General features: G+C 32.8%; 4 protein-coding genes across 6 annotated transcripts; 3 read left to right on the forward strand and 1 right to left on the reverse strand.

Moving 5' to 3' along the window:
- Positions 1 to 783: 783 nt before the first annotated feature.
- LOC140972782 (vesicle-associated protein 1-3-like) lies at positions 784 to 5000 on the forward strand. The gene is made up of 8 exons (XM_073435200.1): positions 784 to 1109; positions 1377 to 1447; positions 1554 to 1635; positions 1758 to 1873; positions 1953 to 2111; positions 2192 to 2236; positions 3296 to 3373; positions 4638 to 5000. Exons 1-8 carry the CDS (start codon positions 1058 to 1060, stop codon positions 4746 to 4748), a joined length of 714 nt encoding a protein of 237 aa, XP_073291301.1. The 5' UTR covers positions 784 to 1057; the 3' UTR covers positions 4749 to 5000.
- Positions 5001 to 5296: 296 nt separating this feature from the next.
- Positions 5297 to 7593, reverse strand: LOC140972784 (flavin-containing monooxygenase FMO GS-OX5-like). Of its 2 annotated transcripts, none has more exons than XM_073435201.1 (7): positions 7022 to 7593; positions 6746 to 6816; positions 6503 to 6652; positions 6334 to 6416; positions 6094 to 6229; positions 5759 to 5929; positions 5297 to 5556 (listed from the first exon to the last, which is right to left on the reverse strand). In XM_073435201.1, the coding sequence occupies exons 1-7, from the start codon at positions 7581 to 7583 to the stop codon at positions 5389 to 5391; spliced, it is 1341 nt and encodes a 446-aa protein (XP_073291302.1). In that variant the 5' UTR covers positions 7584 to 7593; the 3' UTR covers positions 5297 to 5388. The 2 variants fall into 2 exon arrangements, with proteins under 2 accessions (XP_073291302.1, XP_073291303.1); XM_073435202.1 differs by having other exon boundaries at positions 5759 to 5865; positions 7022 to 7587.
- Positions 7594 to 12110: 4517 nt separating this feature from the next.
- On the forward strand, positions 12111 to 15057 carry LOC140972785 (scarecrow-like protein 22). Its single transcript, XM_073435203.1, has 2 exons — positions 12111 to 13292; positions 13404 to 15057. The coding sequence occupies exons 1-2, from the start codon at positions 12548 to 12550 to the stop codon at positions 14864 to 14866; spliced, it is 2208 nt and encodes a 735-aa protein (XP_073291304.1). The 5' UTR covers positions 12111 to 12547; the 3' UTR covers positions 14867 to 15057.
- A 5996-nt stretch (positions 15058 to 21053) lies between these two features.
- LOC140972786 (pre-rRNA-processing protein ESF2-like) lies at positions 21054 to 25144 on the forward strand. Of its 2 annotated transcripts, XM_073435204.1 has the most exons (8): positions 21054 to 21112; positions 22593 to 22908; positions 23140 to 23203; positions 23460 to 23527; positions 24229 to 24318; positions 24409 to 24539; positions 24701 to 24811; positions 24892 to 25144. In XM_073435204.1, the coding sequence occupies exons 2-8, from the start codon at positions 22659 to 22661 to the stop codon at positions 24907 to 24909; spliced, it is 732 nt and encodes a 243-aa protein (XP_073291305.1). In that variant the 5' UTR covers positions 21054 to 21112; positions 22593 to 22658; the 3' UTR covers positions 24910 to 25144. The 2 variants fall into 2 exon arrangements, with proteins under 2 accessions (XP_073291305.1, XP_073291307.1); XM_073435206.1 differs by lacking the exon at positions 21054 to 21112 and having other exon boundaries at positions 22390 to 22908.
- Positions 25145 to 27423: the final 2279 nt, after the last annotated feature.

The raw sequence follows: 27423 nt of genomic DNA on the forward strand, positions 1-27423 counted from the left end.
GAGCCCAAAAAACCCCAACACTAAACCTGATTTTTTTCGAGTTGATGAGTCGTTTCTTATTTTGACACCCCTAAGCCTGAGCCTCAACATTCTTTGCTTTGTCAGAAATATTCTCTACACCACAACTCTTATATATAATATAATATTATAAACATCTCTAGCTTAAGTCATGATCTGCATATGCACTTGCTAATTGACATATAGATTTATATTTTAGGCCTAAAGGTCTAGCAAGTTAGAGTTTAAATTCTTTTATGTCAATCACTTATTTTCACGCCTACCGATGGCGTAGATATCTTTCTGTGAGGAAGAACTTGGTTCAGATTTAATTACAAAATTTAATTGCATTACTAATTTTTAAAAAATTATAAATTCATTTCATTTCATTTTTTTATTACGATAATGACTTTTTCTTCCGACTTAACATTGATAGAATTTGTTTCCCATTTTTTTATTTCTTTAACATGTGTACTTGAACAGATTAATTTTGATTAATACCTTTAAAACTAGCCATATATGTTGTCAACTATGTCAATTAAATTAAAAGGAATTTTGGTTCAGATTTAATTATTTTTATGCATTTAACAATAAATAAAGTTTTAAAAAATACATATACAAATGTAGACGCATGTTTCATTGCTTGAAAAAAAAAAAGTAATACGCTGCACTGCATGTCTGGGTAAACAACTCAATTTCTTGAGGTGATCATACCTAGTATATATATATATCATCAAAAATTGAAATGATTTAACTTTGAGTAGGAGTTTTTGTGATAATCTCGTTGCTTATTGAGGAAAAATAACGATTAATCAAATTCTTTAGAAAATAACATTTGTAATATTTTTTTAAAAAAAGGGTTGAGGATTGGGTGATATAATCCATATGTACTGATTAGAAAAACTCGTACTCTTCATTCCCTCGTGGTCCAAACAAAACCAGACACAGAAATAATTTTGCAGTATTCATTTTGATTGTTTTCCCATTTCGTTCCATCAATTTGCGAAAATTTTTGTTCAATATATACCTAATTGCTTGATACAAACAAAGATTTAGAAACATGAGTATGGGGGATTTTATCAATATTCAACCTTCAGAATTGAAGTTCCCATGTAAGTAAATTACTGGATTTTTTTTGTTTGTTTTTCAATCAAACCAATGAACCATGAATTGGAATGATGCTCGCTTTGTGTGAAATTTTTGTTAGCTTTCAGAGATGCGTTTTAATGCTCTTGGTGTTATTCGTTTTCAATTATATGGAATCATTACCCAATTTTATTGGAATGGATATAAAAAGTTTATTTTTTTTATTTCTAATTTAATTTTGAAGATGATATTTCGTGTGTTTTGATTGTTTTGATGTGGGCTTGTGAATAAAGTTGAATTGAGGAAGCAGAGCTCATGTTCTTTGCAGTTGGCCAATAAGACCGATCAGTTTATTGCATTTAAGGTAATTCTCATTTTAGTTTCAGAACGGCAAGACCTGTTTTATCCTTTTATAAGATATTTGGCATATGTTACTTTACGATCGATAACTGTATTTTTTTAATTAAAAGGTCAAAACGACCAATCCCAAGAAATACTCGGTTCGCCCGAATGCTGGTATAGTTTTGCCCAATTCTGTGTGCAATGTCACAGGTGAAAACCCTCGGATCTTTCTGAAGATATTGCTGGTTGTTACGTTTTTTCCTTTTGAATGTTGTATGTCTTGTTTTTTTTTTTTAAAAAAAATATTTGTTCTTGTTTCTTTTGTCTGTTAGTTACTATGCAAGCGCAAAAAGAGTCGCCCCCAGACATGCAATGTCGGGATAAGTTTCTGGTGCAAAGTGCTGTTGCTCCTAATGGTTCAACGAGCAAGGATGTCACTCAAGAAATGGTGGGTTGAGTTGGGTTATATAACTGATGTTAATTAAAACAACGTTCTATGATTTTTACTCCTGTCAATTTTTTATCAGTTCAACAGGGAGGATGGGAAGGTTGTTCATGAGTTTAAATTGAGGGTTGTTTATATCCCTGCTAATCCTCCCTCCCCAGTACCTGAAGGAGACGAAGAGGGGAATTCTCCTAAATCTTCTGCTGAGGAGGAGATCAGAAAGTCTTTATTGCCTGAGGCTGTAAGTGTGCTTAAAATGTTTCTTAGTATTTTCCTGCCTCAGCTATGGTCAAATTGTTTATTTTAGTCACTAAATTTCAGGTTGCAAGATCGTTGAAACAATCAATGGGAAATTGTTCTTCTGAGGTGGCTTATCTTTGTTATTTTCCCCAAAATATCGTTACATCGTAATATGTTTGAAAATATATCTGCTGGTTTCTGCTCTCAACTTATGATGTCTGTGAGGGACTGAGGGTGCTAGATTTTATGTTATGGGAAATATATCTATTATAAACATTGAAGGGCCTTTCTTCTTGTGCTGTTCCCGAGATATAAGTTTGTGTACAATTAATGATATAATAAGATGCACTAGAAGCATCAAGTTATTCGCCATTACACCACACCTAAGAGCGGAAAATATTAACAAAAATTCGATTTGTCATAGGCCCCACATTTTGTGATTTGTTTTTCCCATAAACATTTGGTATTACCCATCTTAAAGGAGGTCTGGAAACCTAATATAAACTCATCAAGAGTCAATCTAAGAAATGCATAATGATTTAAGGAGGGATTTGAGCTTGTATCGAACAATTTCAATTTTAAACTGCATTGTTTGTACTGAAGTGTTAGATAATCAAAAGGGTGAATTAGGTTCTTTGCTTAGTTTAATGCTTTTGAAATGATTGTTAACACACTAATTTTAGCTTGTCCAATGATGTAGAGTATCTCCAGGATGTAGTGGACCTTTAGTTGCACTCAGCGCTTTAGTCCCTCATGTGTTGGCAACGGACATGTCCTGTAATCATCCCGTGCTCAGAACTTGCTTTTTTGTTCGATCCACCTGATTCTCTTGTATGCCTAATGCTTGACAACTGACAAGTTGATTTTTTTGTTAATGGGCAATTTGTCTGAGACACAATTGCTTGATTTTGATAAATTTGGTAAAAAAAAAAAGCACAAATATACAAGTTTTGTTCTCATAAAATCCATCTCAAGGACCTACAGAATAGGTGAAAAGCACACGACAATGATAAGTCCATAATTACACAAAACTCATCCAGATGCATGTAATTGTCTGACTAAATGAAACAGATTATGAAAAGGTAAAAGATGAAGCTAATTAATTCAGCATGTTTGAAAGGTTATTTACAGGTGAAATTAGTGATGATTTTTTATATCTAACTCATAATAAAATATGTATTTCAGGAATGGTCTGCTGTCTCCAAATTGAAGGAGGAGAAAGATTCGGCTATTCAACAAAATAAAAAGCTCCAAGAGGAATTGGTAACACGTTTATAGCTTAATTCAAAACAATTATTTGGCGTCTGTTGATATTTTACCTAGTGATTCAACCCCTATTGAAAATTTTTTGGCATTACAATATAAATTTCGGTGTGCACTTTATTTAACCGTGAGAATGTGCCCTTGCATTTTAACATTGTTCGGGTTGAAAAGATGAGATTTAAAGGAAATAGGGAGATGATGCCATAATTTTTTTTTAGCAAAATATTTTGTTATTAATACTTTTTTTTATATCCATTGATATTCCAACCAGTTATTTAAAACATGTCGTGGATTCAAGCATGTGGCATTTGCATATTACCAGGGTGGTATGTTTATCGAAGGGGTGTTTTTAATATCCGTAATTCTAATCTTCTAATCCCCATAATCTTTTCACCAAGTACACTGACTGAACATGCCTGTGTAAGTTTCAATCATGTAGCAGGCTTGAGCTTGAAAATGAAATACTTTAGGCTTGAGTTTGGTTTGACTTAGAGTTTGGATTCAAGCTCGATTCATTTGGTCCGAGTATAATTATTGAGTTGTATTAAACAAAGGCCCAAGCTTGTGAATTCATTTACATTTATGCTTATATATGATCTACGTTGACGAAGGAAAAATATTAGTGTATCTTTTGGAATTGGGGTGAAGAAAGTGATTTCATAAGCAATAAATGCGAGTGAAAGTAGTGTGCATGCTGTGGATCTTTGAAGTTGAAACTGTCAGCTCAAACAAACTTGGGCGAAGGGTCTTGCATTGATTGTAATTGTGCTAATTAGATTGTAAATATGAACTTAATCAAGGATACAACTACAATATGACATTTTAATTTGATGCATAGACTGACAGATTATATGTAAATAAGGAAGCGAATATAGTTCCTTTTAATATCTCTATCATATTGCCACTCTATTTTTTAGAACACTCCAGAAACCTGTGTTTTACACTTCATGTTGGATGCAAATGTCATTTTTGGAATTTAAGGTGAGATTGTGGATCTCTCTATTTCTTATCGGTTAGTGGGTGAGCATGATAAGCCTGATAGTTTTCCTTTATTTGGGTAGCTTTTTAATTGTATTATTTGGGTTCGTGGAACATATGGCACAAACATTTTTAATGCAACAAATATTTTAATTCAACGGAAAACTTGATAGTCTTTTCTGTTTTAAATCTGTTAAAAGTTTCTTCACGCACAGTGAATCAGTGATACATTAAGCAATTCATTAGTTTTTCTTTAAGTTTAGCCTTACTCTACTTCTTTGGCCAGGACTTGTTGAGAAAACAAACCAGACATGGCCAAGGTGCTCGTGTTTCAACCATTGTAGTGCTGTTCTGTCTCTTGCTTGGTATTTTGTTGGGATACTTCATGAAGAAATAAGAGCCAGTGTAAGAATGTGGGGTCGTTCTTTGTTCGGATGCTGGTCCATTTGCGCGACGGCGTGAATATTCAACGAAAATTTAAATCTAGAGGCTTGGGATTTTTTCCGACTGTGGAATTTTTTCCTATCAAATTTTGGACATTGATATTTGAGAATTCAGATTGTAGCTTGCTTTTAGTGGTGGTGGAAGTTAAATTTACTTCACCTCTTCCGACTTTAGCAATAAAGAACTGATGCTTTTGGTTGCTATATATATGGTGATGCTCTCTTTATTGTGAGATATGTTGCACAAATCCATGATGAACATCGAATTCATATAGCAGATGTATCATCGTAGCCAAAATTTAAAATAAGTGGTTTGTTTAACCTTTTAGTTCTAAAGGATGTGCCAATAGATGTAGATTAAGGAATTTAACAATTAAAACTTGTGATCGATCTTCATAAAAAATAGTTTCAATTTGTCAAAGTTCAGTTTTTATTTGGAATAGTATTCCGTTTTCTTGGTGTTTATTTGTTCGATTCCTTGATTACCTTTCCATGAACCAAATGAACAAATAGTAATCCGTTTTGTTGGTATATTAATCCGAACACTATATGTTCGTATATGCAACAACAATTACATTCATGAGTAGAAGCAAATTAATCAACACTGAGAGATTCTTCGATGTCATTGCCAGGTTTCCAGTCTTTGGCCTTCCATAAACCATTATCAGCGGCAAATTTGAAGTAGCTACTGCTGCTTATTTTGACCCTTTCAGACACTCCTTCCAATCCCACTTGATTAACTAGCCAATCAAGGTACTCAAACTGCAAAAACAGTAAGTGTATGCCATGAGATATGAGGCACTTCATTTTAATCCCTAGCGAACAAGTTAATATCTGTATAACTTGCATGCTCTTGATCATTGTGCAAACGGATCCGAAACTAGTTAGAATCATGAGCAACTCGATATGGAAGTATATAGTGTGAGTGAAAGATCCAATAACAGTGTGAAGATTACTCTTTTACCTTAAGATGGAGGCAATGCGTGTGGTGTTGCGGTATCCCTTTGGCCTCCATCTGCCTGTAGTGCTCTTTGACCTCGGCCACCATCTCCTCCTTCGATGGTAGAAGTCCTGAACCCGATAAAATATGGGTAACCCACTTTGCTTGTAAGTCAATAAGCAGAAACACTACTGTCTGCAAGATTTTTTAGAAAGAAAGGAATGAATTTAGCTCAAATATTGGTCTTGTTTTAAATTGATCTAAAGCAAACAATTTATTTCTTAGACATATTATGTGAGATTGAGACAACCAAATATAGTACGTACAGAAGAGAAGTAATTAGGCCTCGGATATTTCACCTGATAGGGAAGTCCAACGAAGGAGAGGTTAGGAGCAAGCTTCGGAGGAAATATATGCTTGTAAAGGGGTCCAACACGATTATGTTCCATATTTACAATCCCATCCGTTTTCAAGAATGGGAAACTATAGTTGTACCTGTTTTTTTCAAATAATATATATTATATTGTCCAAAAAAGTTCATTAAAAAATCACACAAACACCATGTAAGAAACTAATATTGGGACAATATATATACGTACCCCGTACAGTGGAGGATGATATCTGCCTGAACCAAAGCCCCGTCTTGAAATGCAACTTCTCCATTTTCATTTACATAATCAATCTAAATTTTAAATCCCCAGAGAATATAATTACGTATATGTTTAAAATCACAAAGGGATGGAGTGAGTGCAATTTATAAAATATCACCTTTGAATGCTGCCACATATTATTCCCAGAAACTAACTTGGAAACTTTAACATTGGGAGATCTTGATGAAAGATGAACTTCTCTGGCAACATCACATATGTCTCTAGAAATGTCTAATGCACTAGGTCCTTCTCCAATAACCACAACAATCTTCAACTCCAAATATAGAATCTTGTTATATTCATCTTCCAGATATGTTTAAATATGATTGTAAATTATAGGCAAATATTGGCCCTCGATCACCTGATCCTCAAATGGCTCGGGAACTCGATAATTGTGACTGTGCATCTGTTTCCCTGGCCATTTTTCTATGCCTTGCAATTTCGAAGTCAACCAAAAAAATCATATCACTGCACAATCTGGGAGAGAGAGAGAGAGAGAGAGAGAGAGAGAGAGAGAGTGTGTGTGTGTGTGTGTGACCATATATTTTAAGGAAACTTTCTTGTTTCTCATCCAGTCTCTTCAGAACTTGAGTTTATGATGTGATGAATATATTTACACCGATTAGTTAGTACGAACCTGGTAGAGTGGCCACTCTTGGTTGGGTATGATGACCATTACAAACAACGACCGCATCAAAAATCTCTTCCGATTTCTGATTGCTACATATCGACTCGATTAGCCACACATCATTCCTCGAATCGACCCGCTCGACCCTGACAACTTCACAATCAAACCTAATCAGCTCAACGAGTCCGAACTCCGCAGCGAAGTCGTTCAAGAACTTGAGCACCTCTTCATGACCCGGAAAATTATCTCCCGAACTCCCATTTTTGCTCTCGGGAAATGGGTAGTCCGAAAATCCCATGAGTTGCCTGGGAAGATTGGTGCAGAGTGACTTATATAGGCTGCCATGTACAATTTCTCTGGTGGGGTCGAGGCCTAATGGATCGGATTCCACTCGGGGATCGAACGACCATGTGCCGCCGAGTTGGTTCAGCTTTTCGAAGACCACAATGCGGTGGCCGGAACTTTTGAGTGCTCGGGCGGTGGCCAGGCCAGAGACACCGGCTCCAATCACTGCCACCTCCATATGGAATTTGTTTAGTGTAATTGGGTGCGGATTTTGACCCAAGTTCATTGTATTTGTTTTTTTTACCGTACATATTTAACACGTTGTCAACGATTAACGAACTTTGTTTATTATAAATATTAGTCATAAATTTTTTAATTAATATAGATATATAATTTTTTCATAAATTATCCATCGTAAATTTTATTTCACAATTTATTTATTATTTCGAACAATCATAGTTTACTTTTTTTAGTATTTTTTTTGTTTTATTTTTTGAATCATTCAACATCTTTTAAATTTTTTTATTTTTCTTATTTTTTTTGTCTGATTAAATTCAACAATCAAATCATTATATCTTATTTACATGTTTTTTTTTCTTCAGATTTGATGTCAATTAATATATTTAATAATTATTTTATTTTTTTTATGTACTTTTTATTTTGTTTGTCATTTTTCACACTTTTTGTTTAATATAAATATAATATAATAGATGCAACTCACTTCCGACTTGATATTAATGGTAGAGACTATAGGTTAGGTGTATGTATATCTGTCCATTAATAAATCATAAATGCGTATACAAATGGATGAATGTTTAGGAACGTGTATGTGAAATAAGTAGATAAAAAATAGTATTATTTATAAAAAAGAATTTAAAACAAAAAAATTATCATAAAAAAATTCACAAATAAATGATATGTTTGTACGTATGTGTGTGTGTATAATNNNATATATATATATATATATATATATATATATATAATAGAGTGAGTCTCATGTGATACCGTCTCATGGATCTTAATATGTGAGACGGGTCAATCCTACCCATATTCACAATAAAAAGTAATATTCTTAGCATAAAAAGTACATACTTTTTCATGGATAACCCAAATAAAGATCATTCTCACGAAATACGACCCGTGAGACCGTCTCACACAAATTTTTGTCTATATAATAATGTTATTTTAAGAATAATCATTATTATTCTATTTAAATTTTTGTACATAATCCTGTTGGAAAACGAATTAATGGGCAAGATAATGCATTATGGGCGTTCATCACAAAAAATCTAACATGAATTTACTTCATGCCAATCACCAAAATGAACATCTTGATGGCTTCAATCCATGGGCCAAAAACTAACGAAAATTTTGTAAAATTATAAAATTTACTGAGATTTTTTTTAAAAAAATTTAAATTCAATCCTGGAAAATATTTTTGAAAGTAACTCGAATGGTTTTGTATCCATTTTCCCATAAAACACATGAATAAATTAATAAAAACCATGTTATATATTGCCAATGTTCTAAAAAACGGGATTACACGGGATTAAATGTGAAATGTGATGAAAAAGCTATTATTTGGAAAACAATGGGAAAAAGGGTCAAAAGTAGGCTGACAACATTAAGCGTCGTTATTCGCGATTAAACATGATTTTTTGTTTCGATTTTATATCAATTTATTTAAAATTAAAACCCTTTCANAAAAAAAAAAAAAAAAAAAAAAAAAAAAAAAAAAAAAAAAAGACTCTTCAAGCAAAAGAAATTAATGGGTCATTATTCCATCGAAACATATCAAACACGTTTTAAACTTATAAAACTTAAAACTTGATCCTAATATCTCGTCACGTTTCACGTCTTTTAAAATCTTTTCTATAACTCGTTTCATATTACATGATTAGGTGTCAATTTTAAAATTCCATCCTTTCCCCGGTCCAGAGTAAAGGAGAAAAAACACTATAACAACCAATGATAATTTAAAACGAAAACAACAGCAAAGCTACACAATTTTATTTATTTTCGAGAAACAAATATTTTAATGATTTTTAGATGAAAATGATTGAGGTGAACTACAAGACATAAATATAAAATTGTTGGGAATACAACCAGAGTCTTACATTAGAAGATCAAGATGAAGATCATGAGTTAATAAGATAAAAAAAACTATATTCGTTTGGTGTGATATATTTGGATAAAGTCCAAAAACAAAGTCACAAAAACTTAGGCTCAAAATGAACAATATTATACCATCATAGAAATATGTGACTTATTATGTTATTCTGCTATACGAGTGACAATTCATCGATATTGGAAACAAATATGAACACCACTTAAGATACATAGACATTGTACTGAAACGTCAAACCATCTTATGTTTCAAGACAAAATCAATTTCTATGTGCAAAACGTACATAGATCGAAACATATTAAAGCCCATAATCAAATGTTGATATGAGATAACGTAAAGTAATCTACGATAATAAATAATTCGAAAAAAACGTGTATATGGCATGATATTGAGTTGTTTAAATGTCGTGGTGTGGATACACATTTGGGCAACTTTTCTTTTTTGCCACCTAATAACAAGATAGAGGAATCTAAAAGAACAAAACCAAGTTCAATTGTGTCGAAGCAAAAAAAAAAAGGTTTCTTGTACATGTTAACATGTATTTGGTTAAAGCTAGGATTTGTAAGGGTGCGTACCTTGAGATGAGAGAAAAGAATTCACATCCAAACGATCACACTTTTTAGCCACATTAGATTTTGTAGTTTCTATCAAATCATCGTGAACTTGTTTTTGTTTGTTTGTTTGTTTTTTTTAATAAAAAAATCTAAATTTTATATATAACTTTTCTAATTTTCTCTTTGGAAGAATTCAATGGCTCTTATTAATATATATGTATTGCATGTGTAATACAGGGAATGTATTACCAAATTATTATATATATACATGAATGGTGGAGCTAATTATAGATAAAGGACTTTAATCACATACACTTTCCACATCATTGAAGATACAAAATAATAATATGTTCTTTCACATGGGTCCTAATTAAACAAGGATTTCTTGCACTTATATCTAAATCAAAGTTATGTTAAATTTAAGCTTGTCTTTTTGCATTCATATTAAATTTTATATATATATTTGTGTGTGTGTGTGTGTCCACGACGAAAACATTTTTTTCAATGATTTGAGACATATCTTTTGATTTTTATTTAATATAACCGTACATTTTTTTCAATGATTTGAGACATATCTTTTGATTTTTATTTAATATAACCGTATTAATATATTTTATATATGTTACGCATTTTGTAAAATCAATTTTGAATTATAATGTATTTTTTACCCATTTTAATAGGACCCGGGGGGGGGGGGGGGGGGTTCTTATGCGTAGACCTGGACCATACCAAACCAATTACATTGAGACAGAGAATCAATCTATGGCCGTCTATCCTCATCCTCTGACGAGATCCTGTACGTTGATCTGCCTCGTCTAGTGTCGCCGATTCGGTTCCGCAAAGTGAAGGATGATGTCTGAAAGTACGGAATTGACCTGACACCGATAATCGAGGCAACTTGACAGTAAGCTGCAGGGCAAGGACAATTTTGGGGGTTTATTTCAACCTGCCCACTCAATATGAGTGATCCCAGGCCATCTCCATGTAAAAAAAAAAAAAAATTGACTCGAAAAAATCCGAGCCATTGGATCGACCCCGGCCCGTTAACCAATTTGGGAGGCAAGAAAGGACTCCATCTCTCCATCCACTGTAGTGTTTTGTTGGTCCCTGTCCAAAACCACTCAACGGGTTACTCTCCCTCACCGCGCGTGTTTCTCTCACTTTTTCTATATTTTCTGGTGAAATGAATTGAAAAAATAAAAAACAAATTTAAAATGAACATAAGTCGGTAGTTTTTCAGTTCTCAAGTGAAAAAATATTAGTGAATGCAAAATCACTTTTTGCAGGCATAAAATTTATAACAATTGATTCTGTTATTTTTTGTGCGTATTGAGTAAGTTCTCAGGTTAACGCAATAGTCTAGTCAGGTAAACCGCATTGGACGATAAGTTTGCCTGATAAAATATTTGTAAGAGAAATCGAACTTTTGATCATTGGCAAAATATTTGTCTACTCTACTCACTCAAACGCTAAGACTTTAACCATTTTTTTTGTTAGTCATACTAGTTATCAGCCATTTTTCTTTTTGTTTTTGCAGTGTATGTGCATTTCAATCCATTTATTTTAACATGCAGCAAACATTTTACATTTTTGTAATTGTTTTATTTATTTCGAATATATTTCATTAAAAATAATTAACTGTATATTTTTATTTTAATTTAAAAAGATTAAAAGCCCACGCCTTCTGACCCAGCCAGCTGAAATAGGCTAGCCTTCTACTAATTTTTGAAATGATCATATTTGTGGATATAATTTATTTGAAATTTTTATCAAATTATTACATGTGTCAATTTCACGAGACATAAATCATATCTGACTCATAAAAAATATTATTTTTATTATCAAAATTATTAGTTTTTATTTTAGATATAGATAAGATGAACCCGTCTAATATTTATAAATCTGTAAAATCATATTTAAAATTCAAATAATTTATTGAATATTATGATAAAAAGGAATATTACCAAGCTGGCGTGACACGCGGGAGGTTGTGCGTAGGTGGGTTTGGGTAGAGCTGTGAAACCCCAGCAAGAAAGATAACTAAAAATTAATTAACTAAAAAGGGTGAAAAATAAATAATAAAATTAAAAAATTAAAAAGGAAGAAAATAGAGAGGGATGAGATGAAGGAAGGGGGCGCACTTTACTACTTTTTTATGTTGTACGCATCAATGGCAGAGAACGCAAGATAGGGAGACTACTCCTTCAATAGAGGAGAAGAAAAAATATATAAGTTAAAAGAAGAATACTTCAGGACCCCCTACCCATCTAGTCTATTGATTGATTTTCCCCAAAGATAATTATAAAAACAGTTTTAAGCTAGCCGAGGATAGCTAGCAACTACAACTGAGTATTTACATACATGCATGCATATGCTTGTTTGTATGTATTGTTGAGTTTCCGGGATTTGGGGATATGAGTAGTTGTGGTTTTGCTGTAAAGATTGGATTTTTTCTTGAAAATTTTCGACTCTGTGGTTTGTTGGTGGGTAGTTTTAATACTTTTTTGTCGTAAAACCTGGAGGAATTGAAGAAAGTGGTGGATATTGGGTGTTTGATTTGGTTCGTAAATGAGGGGGATGCCCTTACCCTTTGATTTTGAGGGGCCGGGGGTGTTAGATTTGGAGCGGGTTGTGGAGAAAAGTGATTTTTTTACTGATTGTGGCACCCTTTCCTTTGATTTTTTCAAGAAAAATTGTTTCTTGGATAGCAGTTTTGTTGAGCCCACGTCTGTCCTGGATTCTGCAAGGATTTCTAGCCGGCCCACATCTTCCTCAACCCTGTCTTCTTCTTTCTGTGGCGGTGGCGGCGGTGCCCCATCTACCGACACGGCGGAGGTGGCGGCGGTTTCGGACACAAACCCATCTCCCAAGTGGCAGCAAGATTCGACTACTGCCACCAGCTCCAATGTCGCACGAGTTGATTCCGAACTCCTCCCTGTTCCGACGTCTCTTGAGACCGGAATAGCCTGCGGCGGCGGTGTTGTAAACGCGGAGAAATGTTCTATGGAGGATTGGGAGAGTGTGCTGTCGGAGTCTGTCGCTGTTTCTCCGACTCAAGAACAGTCTATTCTCCGGATGATCATGGGGGATGCGGAGGATACTGGAATGGAAAATCTGAATAAGGGTCTTCAATTTAGCGGTGGTGGCAGTTCAGCTGCGGCGGAGTTTGAGTTCAGTGCGGGGTTTGGAGCTGTGGATCAAAGCTTTGGTGGTGACCAATTTGGCGCACATTTTATGCCCACATTTCAAAATTTCCCCAACAGTAGTAATAGATCAAATGCCGAAAATTTTGTTTTGTCTTCAATCGTCCCAAGTAATTATAAGTTTCCTCCAAACTCTAAAAATCTTGTGGATCCTTCTTCAATATCGAACAATCTTGGAGCCGTTGGTCTGCATCATCAAACTACGTTTGATTCTTGTGCAGAAATGAAGCCTCCCATTTTCAATCCCCAGCTGATGATGAACCAGCACCAAATTCAGCAATCTCAGAACCCCTCGTTTAACATACCTCTAACGTTTGTACCACACCAAGAGCAGAATCTTTTTGTGGCTCCTCAGTCGAAAAGGCTCCACACAGGGACTATTTGTGGTGGCCTGGATCCCCGTGGCCAAATATTGAAAGGTTCTTATGAGGATACAGGGCAACACGAGTTGTTCATTAGTAGACAGCAGGCAATTCCTCATCAGCTTCAGTTACTTCCCCAATATCTGCAACATAGGCCCATCGGTTCGGGGCAGAAGCCAAAAATCGACGGTGGGGATGAACCAGGACATTGCCTCCAGCAACAACAGCAGGCAATAATCGACCAGCTGTACAAAGCGGCTGAGCTGGTCCAGACAGGGAATCCTGTACTCGCGCAAGAGATATTGGCGCGGCTCAATCACCAGTTCTCTCCCATTGATAAGCCTTTTCATAGGGCTGCTTTTTATTGCAAGGAGGCGTTGCAATTGCTCCTCCAAACTAACAACAATCTTGACCTGTGTACCACCACTTCTTCCCCATTTAGTCTCATTTTCAAGATCGGTGCTTATAAGGCCTTCTCTGAGATTTCACCCCTAGTACAATTTGCGCATTTTACTTGCAATCAAGCCCTCCTAGAAGCCTTTGACGGATTCCATAGGATTCATATTGTGGATTTTGATATTGGATATGGTGGACAATGGGCCTCTCTCATTCAGGAGCTAGCACTAAGGAACGAGGGCACACCTTCTTTGAAAATCACTGTACTTGCCTCACCCGCGACTCATGATCAGATAGAGCTCGGACTCACTCGGGAAAATCTCGTCCAGTTTGCTAGTGAAATAAATCTAGCATTTGAGTTCGAGGTTATGAGCATGGATTCTTTGAATTCCGGTTCATGGTCTCAGTGTTGGCACACATCCGATGGTGAAGTGGTTGCTGTGAATCTTCCCGTTGGTTCCTTTGTCAATTACCAGTTACCGGTTCCTTTAGTCCTGCACTTTGTGAAACAATTGTCACCAAGAATTGTTGTTTCTGTGGACCGAGGATGTGACAGAACCGATCTTTCATTTGCCAACCATATGATTCACGCCCTTCAATCGTATTCCTACCTCCTCGAGTCACTGGATGCAGCTAATATGAATGCGGATGCCACACAAAAGATCGAGAGGTTTTTTATCCATCCGGGAATCGAAAAAGTTGTCACGGGCCGTTTTCTTTATCCTGAAAAGACACAGCATTGGAGGACTATGTTTCTATCATCCGGCTTCTCCCCAGTAACATTTAGCAATTTCACGGAATCACAAGCCGAATGCCTCATAAAGAAGACCCCCATAAGAGGATTCCAGGTAGAGAAGAGACAGTCATCGCTCATCCTATGTTGGCAACGGAAGGAGTTGATCTCTGCTTCGGCTTGGAGATGCTAACATGATTCTTGATCCAGCTTCACGAACAAGGCGTCTTTCAAGCTTCTGACCTACTGAACTTTAATGAATTTTCTTACCTGAACTTCTGCACTACTAATTCACTCTTAGGCAGATTGTTCCCAACTTTCGGAAAGAAAGAGGTACATTTTAGTACGCGATGTTCTAATATTATAGCTCTATTATTCAGTTTATTGTATTGGCTTTTGTTGGTTTTAATTTAATCATACCCTAGACAGTATTTATGAAACCAGGAATCGAAATAACAAAATAATTTAATCCTTTGAATGAAATTATGTTATGGAAGAAATACATTGTTGAAAATTTTGCATATTAACACAGGACAATCTTGATCGGTCGAATGGTTTTTGAAACTTTGGTTGTCGAATATGAAAGTTAGCATGAATATTTTGAATATTATCTAGTGGAATACAAGTTCATCAATGTTGGATCTGCAGGGGGATTCATTGCTCGGTCTCTTTCAGTAATATCAAACCATGTATTTAATTACTTTATTATTATTATATGATTGATATAGTATTTGTTTTGCGGCTTTTAATTATGTTTTGGAGTGTGTTTTTCTAATGAATCAATCGTGTATGATTGTATGGCAGTAGTTGTATTATAATGACGTAGTTAAGGGTCAATTAGTTTTTATAATTTCTGTCCTAATCAAATCACATGGGGCCTCGTGATTAGTTCAGCCTCGCCTCTTTTCATTTCCTTAATTATTTATTATTCTATTCATTACTTTAATCCCTTGTTGAAATGGTAGTGATACAGGAATTTTTGGATCTTAAATTGCATTTGGATCAAAATGAATCAAATCTCCCTAAGTATAATTCGAATCTTCGACCTTATTTTTTCTCCATCAAATTCATTCGAAAGATTCGCAATTGATCGGATTAGATAGATATTCATTCAACATAACATAAGTGTTTGAAGGATATTGAAATACAAGAATATGTGGAGTTGAGCATGTTGAGAAGCACAAGAGAACGTTCTTTTAATGATATTATTACCAATATTCGATATTGGGTCATTCATGACATTACCATATGACAAGTATTTTACATAGTATAATTAACACAACATAAAATTTTATGTTCCACTTGGTGTTCAAAGTTGTTACGTTAATTTATTTTAATTAAATGTAATAAATTTGACTGTTTGAATTTGAGAAACATTTCTTTATTTTTAATTTTTAAAAATGAACTAATTCGTCATTTTACTTTTTAATGTTATCATCATTTATATGATGATTATCAAAATATAAGGTCAATATTAGTTAATTCAAAAAAATTTTTATAATAATAATACTTTATCCGCCCTAATATATAGTAATATAGTCTTGATTTCTTTTCACATAAATTAATAAAATCATTGAAAAAACAAAGTTTACAAATAGATGTTTTATTTTATCTCTATTTAAATCATTCAAAAATATTCGTACATTTTTTAATACTTAGTTAAGAGTTTCATAAAAAAGGAAAAAAAAATCACTAAATGTGAAAACCAGACTATATATTTATGACAATTGAAAAAATAAAATTTATGTAATTGAGACGAAGGTTGGGAAAATGATATTAATATTGGTCGCTGTGTACATTGTATTTGTACAAAGAGTTGCAATTGGAATTAAAATATGAGTAAATCTTTTATGAGACTGTCTCACGAATTTTTATCTGTGAGACGTGTCAACTCTATCGATATTCACAATAAAAAGTAATAGTCTTAGTATAAAAAATAATATTTTTACATGGATGACCCAAATAAGAGATCTATCTTACAAAATACGATCCGTGAGACCGTCTCACACAAATTTTTGACTTAAAATAGTCATATAAAATTGAAAAAGGCAACCAAATTGAATGATTGACAGCCATGAATGAAACTTGATGTGGACACTCATAAAATTGACAAAGTCCAAAAACTAAAAGCAATTGAGATATATGGGAAGGAATTTTACTTTTGCCTAAAAATGTATAACTTTCGATAAAGGGGAAATTTTCCAAGCTTCAAAAGTTGGCATGGTCAATATAAATTGGACGAAAGATGAACACTTACAATTTAATTTAAAATTATGAACTCAAAATTTTAAAATAATTCCGTTTATATATAACTCTAGAAAAATTACAATTTTAGTTATTTAAATTGACATATTTTGGGTTTTATTTTTGAAACTTGTCGATATTTATTTTTCATTCAATAATTTGGATTTTTTTTTGTTTCGGACTTTTTCGTCTGAAGTCTCTAAATCAACCAAATATTACACCGATTATCTCCTATATGACTCACATAGCGAGCTATATTATACACATTTAAATTGATCTTGTTTATTACATTTGTTTTTGTTTAGATTTATTTTAATGTGTGCGATAAGATTTATTATCTCTACAAAAGTTATGTAGGATGAACACCCGTATCAAATAAATAATATTAGTTTAAGTGACTTCTAGCCAAAAAAAGATTGAAACCAACAAAAAAATCCAATTTATATTACATGAAAACCAAACATAATTAAACAATTTACCGAAACCGAACAAGTTTACATGAAACCGTGGATTTGCCAAATATACGTGGCACAAATTAAGACAAATTCATATTCACGTTGACACGAATGGTTGTGAAAGAAGGAATATATAGCCTGAAGAGATACATATCCCACAAAGCCAAAATAAATAAATAAATATATATACACACACATATATATGACTTGAAAGTAGATTCTGAAGGAGGGCACCAAATGTAAGTGTCATGTAGTTATGCTTTATTAAAAAAGAAGACCACCCCATCCCATCCCACCCCACCCCACCCCTTCGATGCATGGAAAGTATGCATGCAACTTTCTCGTTAAGGAATTTGGAAAGTAGACGGGCACTTTTGTAATGCATAAGCCTCCTGCGAGTATGGGAGGTTCGGGTCTTCTTATTTTACAAAAGAAAATTCAGATTTGCTCCAACAATCCATAAATCTTTGCCAGATTTTGTCCTCTTACAACAAATATCATGTTTTCATGCATATACACGTATGAATATTGTTTTAAGTTGTGTGTTAAAAAATGAATATAGGCACAGACAGTTGGGGGAAAAAAGGTCAGCCGTACGAGCATCCTAGGCAAATGAGCATATATAAAGTAATTAAAGTGGGAAAAGGGTGGTTATATGTTGTAATTTGTGTTACGTACACGGGTGGTGTGAGTGTGCCAAGAAACCAAATCTTCTCCCCATCTCAAAAAAATAATGTTATTTTCCAGATTCTGCAACGGGACAAGCTTCTCAATCAATTACAAAAAAATATATTCATGAATATATGTGGTGGCTTTCATATATATAATTTAAAATTTTAGAAAGAAATTATGAAATTGGGGAAAGTAGCTTTTTGTTTAAATTACTTGCACTTATCGCTTGTAAACAACGCATTCCTTCCTTTTCTACACTTGGTTATTTTTGTTTTCTTATATGAATACCAATCCCAAAAGTTAGCACTTACATGAATTGTCACTTGTTGTAGGACCCTAATTAATTAATAGCTACACAAAACATATATTTGTTCTTTTTCTCATCCAACTCCTACAACCCTTCATTCACTGGTTTGGAATAGTTCATTTTTACACAAAAAGTTATAAAGGTAAATATAAGAAAAAACAAATTAACATGAAAGCTAATTCTCTTTTCTTAGACACAAAACTTCGTACGAGACCGTCACACAGATCGATTATGTGAAATAGATTTTCTATCCAACCCGATATATTAAAAAAATATTAATTTTCATTTAAAGTATGGATCGACGGATATAAATCTATGAGACAGTCTCACAAGAGACCAAATCTTTCTCATATTAAGGTTTTTTAGTCATTGGAGTAACATCATGTGATATCGACTTATATTAAAATATGAGAGATTCACATGATTTAATATTGTCAGAAAATGAAAAAAATTACTCCAAATGAAAGATACTCTAAGCCCTTAAAACCGAGGTTATGATGATGGGTATTTATGAAAGTGAAATAGAAGACAAGAAGCTTTATTGTTTGTCGTAATTTGCTTTTCCCAAAGAAGCTTAATTATGTACTTAAACCATATTTGGGCCATATTAACATTCAATATCTCCACTTATACTATACATATATGTTCTTTCAACTGTCAAAGAGATTTTGGGAAAGGTTACGAACGTTTTAGGCTTGAACCTTTAGGGCTCGCTATAAACCAGTATATATATGGTCTGGTCATATATATATATATATATATATATATATATATATACACGAACATTTTAGGCTTGGACCTCTAGGGCTCGATATAAACCAGTATATATATGGTCTGGTCATATATATATATATATATATATATATATATATATATATACACGAACATTTTAGGCTTGGACCTCTAGGGCTCGCTATAAACCAGTATATATATATAAATGGTCTGGTCGTATATATATATATATATATACATACGAACATTTTAGGCTTGGACCTCTAGGGCTCGATATAAACCAGTATATATATGGTCTGGTCATATATATATATACATACGAACATTTTAGGCTTGGACCTCTAGGACTCGCTATAAACAAGTATATATAAGGTCTGGTCATATTTATACACACACGCGTGCAGAATATATAAAGATCAAACCTTAATATGTACCACAAGAAACGGTTGACAAACCAATTGCACTAAAATATCTTGTGCCAGATTATTTTTAAATTTCTTTTTTCAATTAAATAAATTTAAATATTCACTACAAAAAAAATAGGTGTTAGCGAAGGTTTTTCAGCAACCGTCGCTGAGTTTAGCGACGGTTTTTAAAAAACCGTCGCTACATTTAGTGCCGGTTTAAAAGTCCGTCGCTATAATTAACGACGATTTTATAAAAACCGTCGCTAATAGATCGGCGACGGTTATATATTTAGATCGGCGACGGGTTTTGAACTAATAGCGACGGTTGTTCGAAAAACGTCGCACACTGTCTATAAATTTTCGCGTTTTCAGCCAATTTTTCTCCACAACACTCACTCACATCGGGGCGCGATAAAAATCCTCTCTCTTGGACGATTTTTGTTTCGATTTCAGGTACGTTTTTTTTGCTTCAGTTCTTGATAAATTTCTGAGTGTTGGTTAAAATCATGAGTTTTGTTAGCTTGTAGTGCAGGTTGCGATCGTTTTTCAGCTGAATTTTTGGCGCGTGTACAGTGCTCCGACGTCTTCTACGTTGATATTGTAAGTTTTTTTTTAAGATTTATACATAATTTAATTTGTTTTTATTACATATTACGTAGAAATTAAATAATATACATTAAATGTTTCATTTGTTATTAAAATATTATATAATTAAATTGTCAACGTTAAAGTTATTATTACATATATTATTTTTTTTATTAATGTGTAAATGATGGTGATAAAATAAAATAAATTTTTATTTCAATTATTTTTTCATATATTATTTGCAAATTTGATGGTTGATGAGATTAATTTAATCATTTTGATTTATGGGTTAAAAATNTATATATATATATATATATATATATACACGAACATTTTAGGCTTGGACCTCTAGGGCTCGCTATAAACCAGTATATATATATAAATGGTCTGGTCGTATATATATATATATATATACATACGAACATTTTAGGCTTGGACCTCTAGGGCTCGATATAAACCAGTATATATATGGTCTGGTCATATATATATATACATACGAACATTTTAGGCTTGGACCTCTAGGACTCGCTATAAACAAGTATATATAAGGTCTGGTCATATTTATACACACACGCGTGCAGAATATATAAAGATCAAACCTTAATATGTACCACAAGAAACGGTTGACAAACCAATTGCACTAAAATATCTTGTGCCAGATTATTTTTAAATTTCTTTTTTCAATTAAATAAATTTAAATATTCACTACAAAAAAAATAGGTGTTAGCGAAGGTTTTTCAGCAACCGTCGCTGAGTTTAGCGACGGTTTTTAAAAAACCGTCGCTACATTTAGTGCCGGTTTAAAAGTCCGTCGCTATAATTAACGACGATTTTATAAAAACCGTCGCTAATAGATCGGCGACGGTTATATATTTAGATCGGCGACGGGTTTTGAACTAATAGCGACGGTTGTTCGAAAAACGTCGCACACTGTCTATAAATTTTCGCGTTTTCAGCCAATTTTTCTCCACAACACTCACTCACATCGGGGCGCGATAAAAATCCTCTCTCTTGGACGATTTTTGTTTCGATTTCAGGTACGTTTTTTTTGCTTCAGTTCTTGATAAATTTCTGAGTGTTGGTTAAAATCATGAGTTTTGTTAGCTTGTAGTGCAGGTTGCGATCGTTTTTCAGCTGAATTTTTGGCGCGTGTACAGTGCTCCGACGTCTTCTACGTTGATATTGTAAGTTTTTTTTTAAGATTTATACATAATTTAATTTGTTTTTATTACATATTACGTAGAAATTAAATAATATACATTAAATGTTTCATTTGTTATTAAAATATTATATAATTAAATTGTCAACGTTAAAGTTATTATTACATATATTATTTTTTTTATTAATGTGTAAATGATGGTGATAAAATAAAATAAATTTTTATTTCAATTATTTTTTCATATATTATTTGCAAATTTGATGGTTGATGAGATTAATTTAATCATTTTGATTTATGGGTTAAAAATATTTTACGTCGTTGTAACAACAAAACTAAACTGTTCTTACATAAAAAACTAAATTTTATTTCAATTGTTTTTTCATAAATTATTTATAAAACTAAATATTTTTTATTAAATTATAAAATAATTTTTTTAAAATAAAAAAACAATTAGCGACGGTTTTTAAATTGATGCTTAATTTATGGGGAAAAATATTATAAAATACTTTTTCTTTTCGAAATAAAACATCATCTACAAAGTAAACCCATCAAATTTGCATGTCAGAGCAAGGAAGAAGGATGAGTCTTGTTTTGAAATAAATATGAATTTACAAAAGNACCTGTCAGGAAGTTAGAAAGAATGTAAAAGATTATGTTTTTTTAGATATGATTAAATTTATAAATTGTGAATAAGAAAAAAAATCAGAATTGAGCAATGTTTAAAAATAAAAATTATAAATAAATAATATTTGATAAATAAATAATTATAATACAAATTTTTTATAATAATTATTTTTGTGAAAATTTAATTAAATTAAACAAATACTATTACATGATCTTGATTTAAAAACTACTTGAAACATATTTTTTAATAAAATATGTTGGGCTTTAGGTCAATTTGAACAGTGAAAAGCCTAGCCACGGGCCTTGGATTCATTCACGGAGTCTCTCATATCCCAAGTTTCCGCTCAACCTCGGCCGCTGTGACAGCTTACCAGCCGCCAACCTTCTGTAATCAAGCTACTGGAACTACATGCCGTAGATACTGATACATTTAGTAGTTAATCGATTGCCAGTTTTCCTTCTAATCTGTGATAATAGCTTCGTTGGCGTATTTATAGTTCGATTCAAACTTGTGTTGTCAACTGAATTCTATGAAGATTTTTGGATCTGTTAGCTTTAACTTCTTTAACCTTCATATTTTTTTTTAAAAAAAATAAGTGTTTGTTTTTAAATCTGGCGAATTGCATTCAATTTACTCAATTCGTTATTTGTAATTTAAACCTATTTCACAAGTGTATGACTTGAACTTTAATGGAGTCATCATGGATTTTGATTCACCTTTTACTTATTTGCAGTTTTTAGCTATGTGTGGATCAAGTTGAAGCATTTTTATTGCAGAAGTCTAGTTAGATTTGGATAGGATGACAGCAGAAGCACCAGTGGTAGCCGGAACAAGTTGTCAAACTGAGGATGACAAAAGCTCGAATATATTGATCAAGAAGGAAAGACAGAAAAACAAAAGGAAGAAGAGCTTGATGAAGAAAGCTGAAAAAGCTGACAAGCGAGGAGTTTGCTATTTAAGTAGAGTACCTCCTCATATGGACCCTTTGAAGCTTCGCCAGATTCTTTCTGAGTATGGAGAAATTCAAAGAATATATCTTTCGCCTGAAGGTAATGAAATGGGTTGAGTTTTTAGTTGGTTCAAGAGGGAGGTTTTGGGCTAGATGTTTAGTTCACTTTTGTAACGATAACATTTTATATCAAATGGAGTATTTTTCAGATAATAAAATGCTATGCTTGTCAAGCTCGGTGTGCTTTATACACATAGAATTATAGAAAGGTCTTCTAATTTTTCTTTAACCAGACTGATAGTGCTACGTATTAGCTAATCTTTATTTGAAGATCCTGCTGCACAAGTTCGTCGTAAAAAGTCTGGTGGATTCCGAGGACAAGAATTCTCAGAAGGGTATGTTTAATGCATCAAATGTCTGTGTAGTCCGCCCTTGTATCTTCATCATCCTTGCTAGTAACATTGACTGTTACAAATAAGTGCTATTAGTTACTTTGGACTTGCTTGTGATTGAATTTTTAGTGTTCAAAATTCAATCTCAAAGAGGATGCTCTTTGCTTTTTGTTTTTTGTTTCATTTTCTGCTCTTCATTTCTCCTTTTGACACGTAGCCAATGAAACCGGTAAAATTGATATGCCTTTTCTTGATGCAGGTGGGTTGAGTTCACTGAGAAAGGTGTTGCGAAGAGAATAGCAAAAATGTTAAATGGCAAACAAATTGGTATGTTGAACAGAATAGTTTGTTTGTATCTCTTTTAAACTATGTTGCATAGATACGGGTATTGTATCGATTACGATACGGATATGGCGATATGAATTTTTTTGAAAATATAAGACACGATACGACTGACATACGATAATTATTAAAATATATTTAAATATTATATATATTTATTTATATATTTTAGTATTAAAAATTAAAAATTTTAGAGATAGAAAGCAATAAGGAACAATGTTGAAGTGAGCAAACTGCGTCAGTGAACTTCAATGGGTAAGAGAGGGGTGATGATTTAACCCCTAAAACTTTTTATTATTTGCAATTTTTCCTAAACATATCCGGAAAACGTATCCAGGTCATGTCCATGACTTATCCTCGCCATGTTCAAGACGTATCCGATTGGTCAAACTTACAAATAGTCGGCGACATGGAATTTTCCGTATTTGACACGTGTATCGACGTGTCGTATCCGTGTCCGATACTTAAAAAAATTAGGATTATCCGTGCTACATAGCTTTTAAACTTGATCTTTCTCAATTCTATGATATCTGGTTGAGAATGGGATACTGCACCATCACAGTTGTAGCGATACTTGATTTTTTACATGAAATCATCCCCTGATCATCAAATTTGATGGATTTTGTTAAATATCTTGTATTATGATTATCACTTTAGTGTTTGACACTTTATACATTCTGGTTCAGGTGGCAGGAAAATGTCATCCTTCTATTATGACATTTGGAATATCAAATACTTAAGCAAATTCAAGTGGGATGATCTTACCGAAGAGATAGGTACTCGAATTAGGTTGTTCCATATTTTCTGACGTGTTACAGTCTGTACGTTTGACATGAAGTGAGCTAAGACAACTCAAATGTTTGCAGCAATCAAGAATGCGACTCGAGAGCAGAAAATAGCATTGGAACTCTCCGCTGCTAAAAGAGAGCGGGACTTTTACCTATCAAAAGTCGACCGGGCTAATACCTTAAGTAAAATTGAAGAACGACTAAAAAAGGTGAATTTAGTTGTAAATTTGTATTTGGGCTCCAATATATGATCTAACTTTATGTTGATTGAGTGATGTATCATGTGTAATATTCCATCATCTTAACGGAACACAAATTGAGTTTTCTTATTCGAATTAACTACTTCTTACTTTATTGTTTGCTGATGCAGAAACATAAAGTCCAAATGATACCTAAAGTGAAACGCAACTTCCCTCAGAAAAAACCAGTTGTTACTGAAACTGGAGAGACCAAGGAGTTGTCTAAAGATATCCTAGCAGGAGTAAGTATCTCTGTCAGATTTATGCCCCCTCATGAAATCAAGCTATGGTTATTTTAAGATCTGCTGTGCACTTCTTTCAGGTTTTTGGTGGTTCATAACGATCATATTTACCCAGTTTTGCCGTTGCTTGCTACTTTTGATCACTTTAGATCCAAGTTTAGGCTTTGCAGCCACTTTTCATTGCAACTTAGCGGTGGCGTGCTTGAAATTCAACTGTTGTTATGATGAGATGGTATCTTTAACGGATGATAATGTAAAACATTTTGCGATCTGAATAATATCAACCAAAATGTGCGTTCAAATTTCTCACATAACATGAGAAGCATGTTCGGCTGAATATAAAAGTTGCTAGCACTGTAGATTATTAGAGACAACATCAATTGAACCAAACATGCAAACACCTATATATGTTGTTGCTACAGTTTTTGTTTTTGTCATTATATTTTTCGCTTAAAACCAGAATTTTTTTTTGGGCTTCATTGACTATATATGGTGGTGTTTACCATTTAAACACTAGAAAATATGTTAAGAATGAGATTTGTTTCTGCCCTTTTGAGTAGGTTTTCCTCTCCAATGTTGTCCACTTTTCTTGGAGTGAGTCTCACGTGAGATCGTGTCACGGATCTTAATCTGTGGGACGGGTCAACCCTACCCATATTCACAATAAAAAGTAATACTATTAGCATAAAAAGTAATATTTTTTCATGGATGACCCAAATAAGAGATCTGTCTCACAAATACGACCCGTGAGACCGTCTCACACAAGTTTTTGCCCTTTTCTTGATACGTATGAAGTCAACAAAGTAAACATCGCCAAGAATCGGCAACTTGGGCTTAACAACATCAAAGGGTACTTTTGCACAATTTAGAATTACGCCAAGTTTAATTGAAAATTTTATTAAAAGTAACTTTTTTTAAAAAAATAATAATAATATATCGTGCATAAACTGAGATTTTACAGTTTTAGCACATGAAACCTTTAATATTATCACTAATCATAATTCAGATGATTTATTTACCACGTATATAGATTCCTCTAATATTAATTTTTTATATTAAAATTGAAGTTTCATGTATTTTACCAATAATTAAAATTAAAATTAAGAAATTTCAAAAAGAAAAAAAGAAGGTGACGGGATACGAGACCTCATGAGTAATATTAATATTGATAGTATTAATATGACAAAATATTGGTCATTAGATCAACTATTATGGTGATACTTTTAAGATAGCTCGCTCGCAATTAAGTTCGATACCTAATTAATGTCATCTGTGAAAAAGTATATAAATGTAGGTGAATTTTACCTGAAATTAAATCCAAGTAATAATGTGCCTAAAATATTTCCCTAATATTAAGTAATTTACCAAATTTATCTGAGCACATCACCCCTACTTAAGTATTTCACATGGATAGTTTGGTCATTTTAATGGAAGTCGAAACGAAAGACTGTTGAAATTTCATTAGAGCTTTTTATTGAGTGATTGAGGATGAGATTAATTAATAAATCACAATAGATTTACATTTAATTTACAAGATTATTCAAATCTTATTATTATTATTGTTAATCTATTTTTAATACGAAGGAGTTGGATTGGCTCCAAATTGAAAAATAAATTCATCAAACCGATCTACCTCGTGTGTGCGTGTATGCATAACATATGAATTTTATTATTATTATTATTATTATTATTATTATTATTATTATTATTATTATTATTATTTAAAAATGCTTATTTGGGTTATATTTCTCCAAAAAAATGCAATTTTTAAAAAGATTCAACCAGATTTTTGTGCCCGACATAATTCAAACAAATTAATTGGGTGGGGCTACACTCCTTCTACTCGGATTGGACTTTGCAGTAACACTTGTACATTAGTGGCATTGGGCTGAAAATCATGCAAAAAGCCTGGTTCACCTAGCCCGTTTGACACCTAGATCAATTTTGTAATGTTTGGATTCGATTCCTTCTAAAGTTTTTAACAGCTTTTGTGGATAAATATTTAGTTTAGATTTTTATATAATTTATTAAAATTTAGTGATATTCAATATAAACTTGAGTAGGTCTCTTGTGAGACAATCTCACGAACCTTTATCTGTGAGACGGGTCAATCCCACCGATATTTACAATAAAAAGTAATACTCTTAGCATAAAAAATATTATTTTTTCATGGATGACCCAAATAAGATATCCGTCTCACAAAATACAACATGTGAGACCGTCTCACACAAGTTTTTGCCTATAAACTTTTGTAGAATTTTAAAAAATCATGTGATATTCAAATTTCACTTTTACACACTTTAAAAAAATATTTAGATATTCAAAATATCAATATAGTTTTAATGACTTCATGAAATTTTATTAATTACGAGAATTCAAACCTAACATAAAAATATAAATTGTCAAAAAAATATCTTTTATTCAACCTAAATATTTGAATGAACATTTAATTGAGAATTATATCAAACTCACATATTAAATTTTATTTTTATTAAACATAATATAAGTACGAACACTAAGTAATTCATTCTTTCTCCTTCACATGTTTTTTTTTAATTTGAAATTTTTAAAAATATATTTTTTTATTGTTAATAATAGTTTAAAATCAAAAT

The sequence above is a fragment of the Primulina huaijiensis genome, chromosome 3, assembly GCF_012295235.1.
Source record: "Primulina huaijiensis isolate GDHJ02 chromosome 3, ASM1229523v2, whole genome shotgun sequence".
Classification (NCBI taxonomy): domain Eukaryota; kingdom Viridiplantae; phylum Streptophyta; class Magnoliopsida; order Lamiales; family Gesneriaceae; genus Primulina; species Primulina huaijiensis.

Excerpts from the sequence above, each read along its gene's own strand:
- LOC140972782 (XM_073435200.1), top strand. The coding sequence starts at position 1,058 with ATGAGTATGGGGGATTTTATCAATATTCAACCTTCAGAATTGAAGTTC. Across the intron at positions 1,636-1,757 it reads TTCTGTGTGCAATGTCACAG|TTACTATGCAAGCGCAAAAA; the intron begins GTGAAAACCCTC and ends TTTGTCTGTTAG. Across the intron at positions 2,237-3,295 it reads TGGGAAATTGTTCTTCTGAG|GAATGGTCTGCTGTCTCCAA; the intron begins GTGGCTTATCTT and ends TATGTATTTCAG.
- LOC140972784 (XM_073435201.1), bottom strand. The coding sequence starts at position 7,583 with ATGAACTTGGGTCAAAATCCGCACCCAATTACACTAAACAAATTCCAT. Across the intron at positions 6,817-7,021 it reads AAGAGTGGCCACTCTACCAG|GCATAGAAAAATGGCCAGGG; the intron begins GTTCGTACTAAC and ends CGAAATTGCAAG. Across the intron at positions 6,230-6,333 it reads ATCATCCTCCACTGTACGGG|GTACAACTATAGTTTCCCAT; the intron begins GTACGTATATAT and ends TGAAAAAAACAG.
- LOC140972785 (XM_073435203.1), top strand. The coding sequence starts at position 12,548 with ATGAGGGGGATGCCCTTACCCTTTGATTTTGAGGGGCCGGGGGTGTTA. Across the intron at positions 13,293-13,403 it reads TTTGTCTTCAATCGTCCCAA|AAATGAAGCCTCCCATTTTC; the intron begins GTAATTATAAGT and ends ATTCTTGTGCAG.
- LOC140972786 (XM_073435204.1), top strand. The coding sequence starts at position 22,659 with ATGACAGCAGAAGCACCAGTGGTAGCCGGAACAAGTTGTCAAACTGAG. Across the intron at positions 22,909-23,139 it reads AATATATCTTTCGCCTGAAG|ATCCTGCTGCACAAGTTCGT; the intron begins GTAATGAAATGG and ends CTTTATTTGAAG. Across the intron at positions 24,540-24,700 it reads TTGAAGAACGACTAAAAAAG|AAACATAAAGTCCAAATGAT; the intron begins GTGAATTTAGTT and ends TTGCTGATGCAG.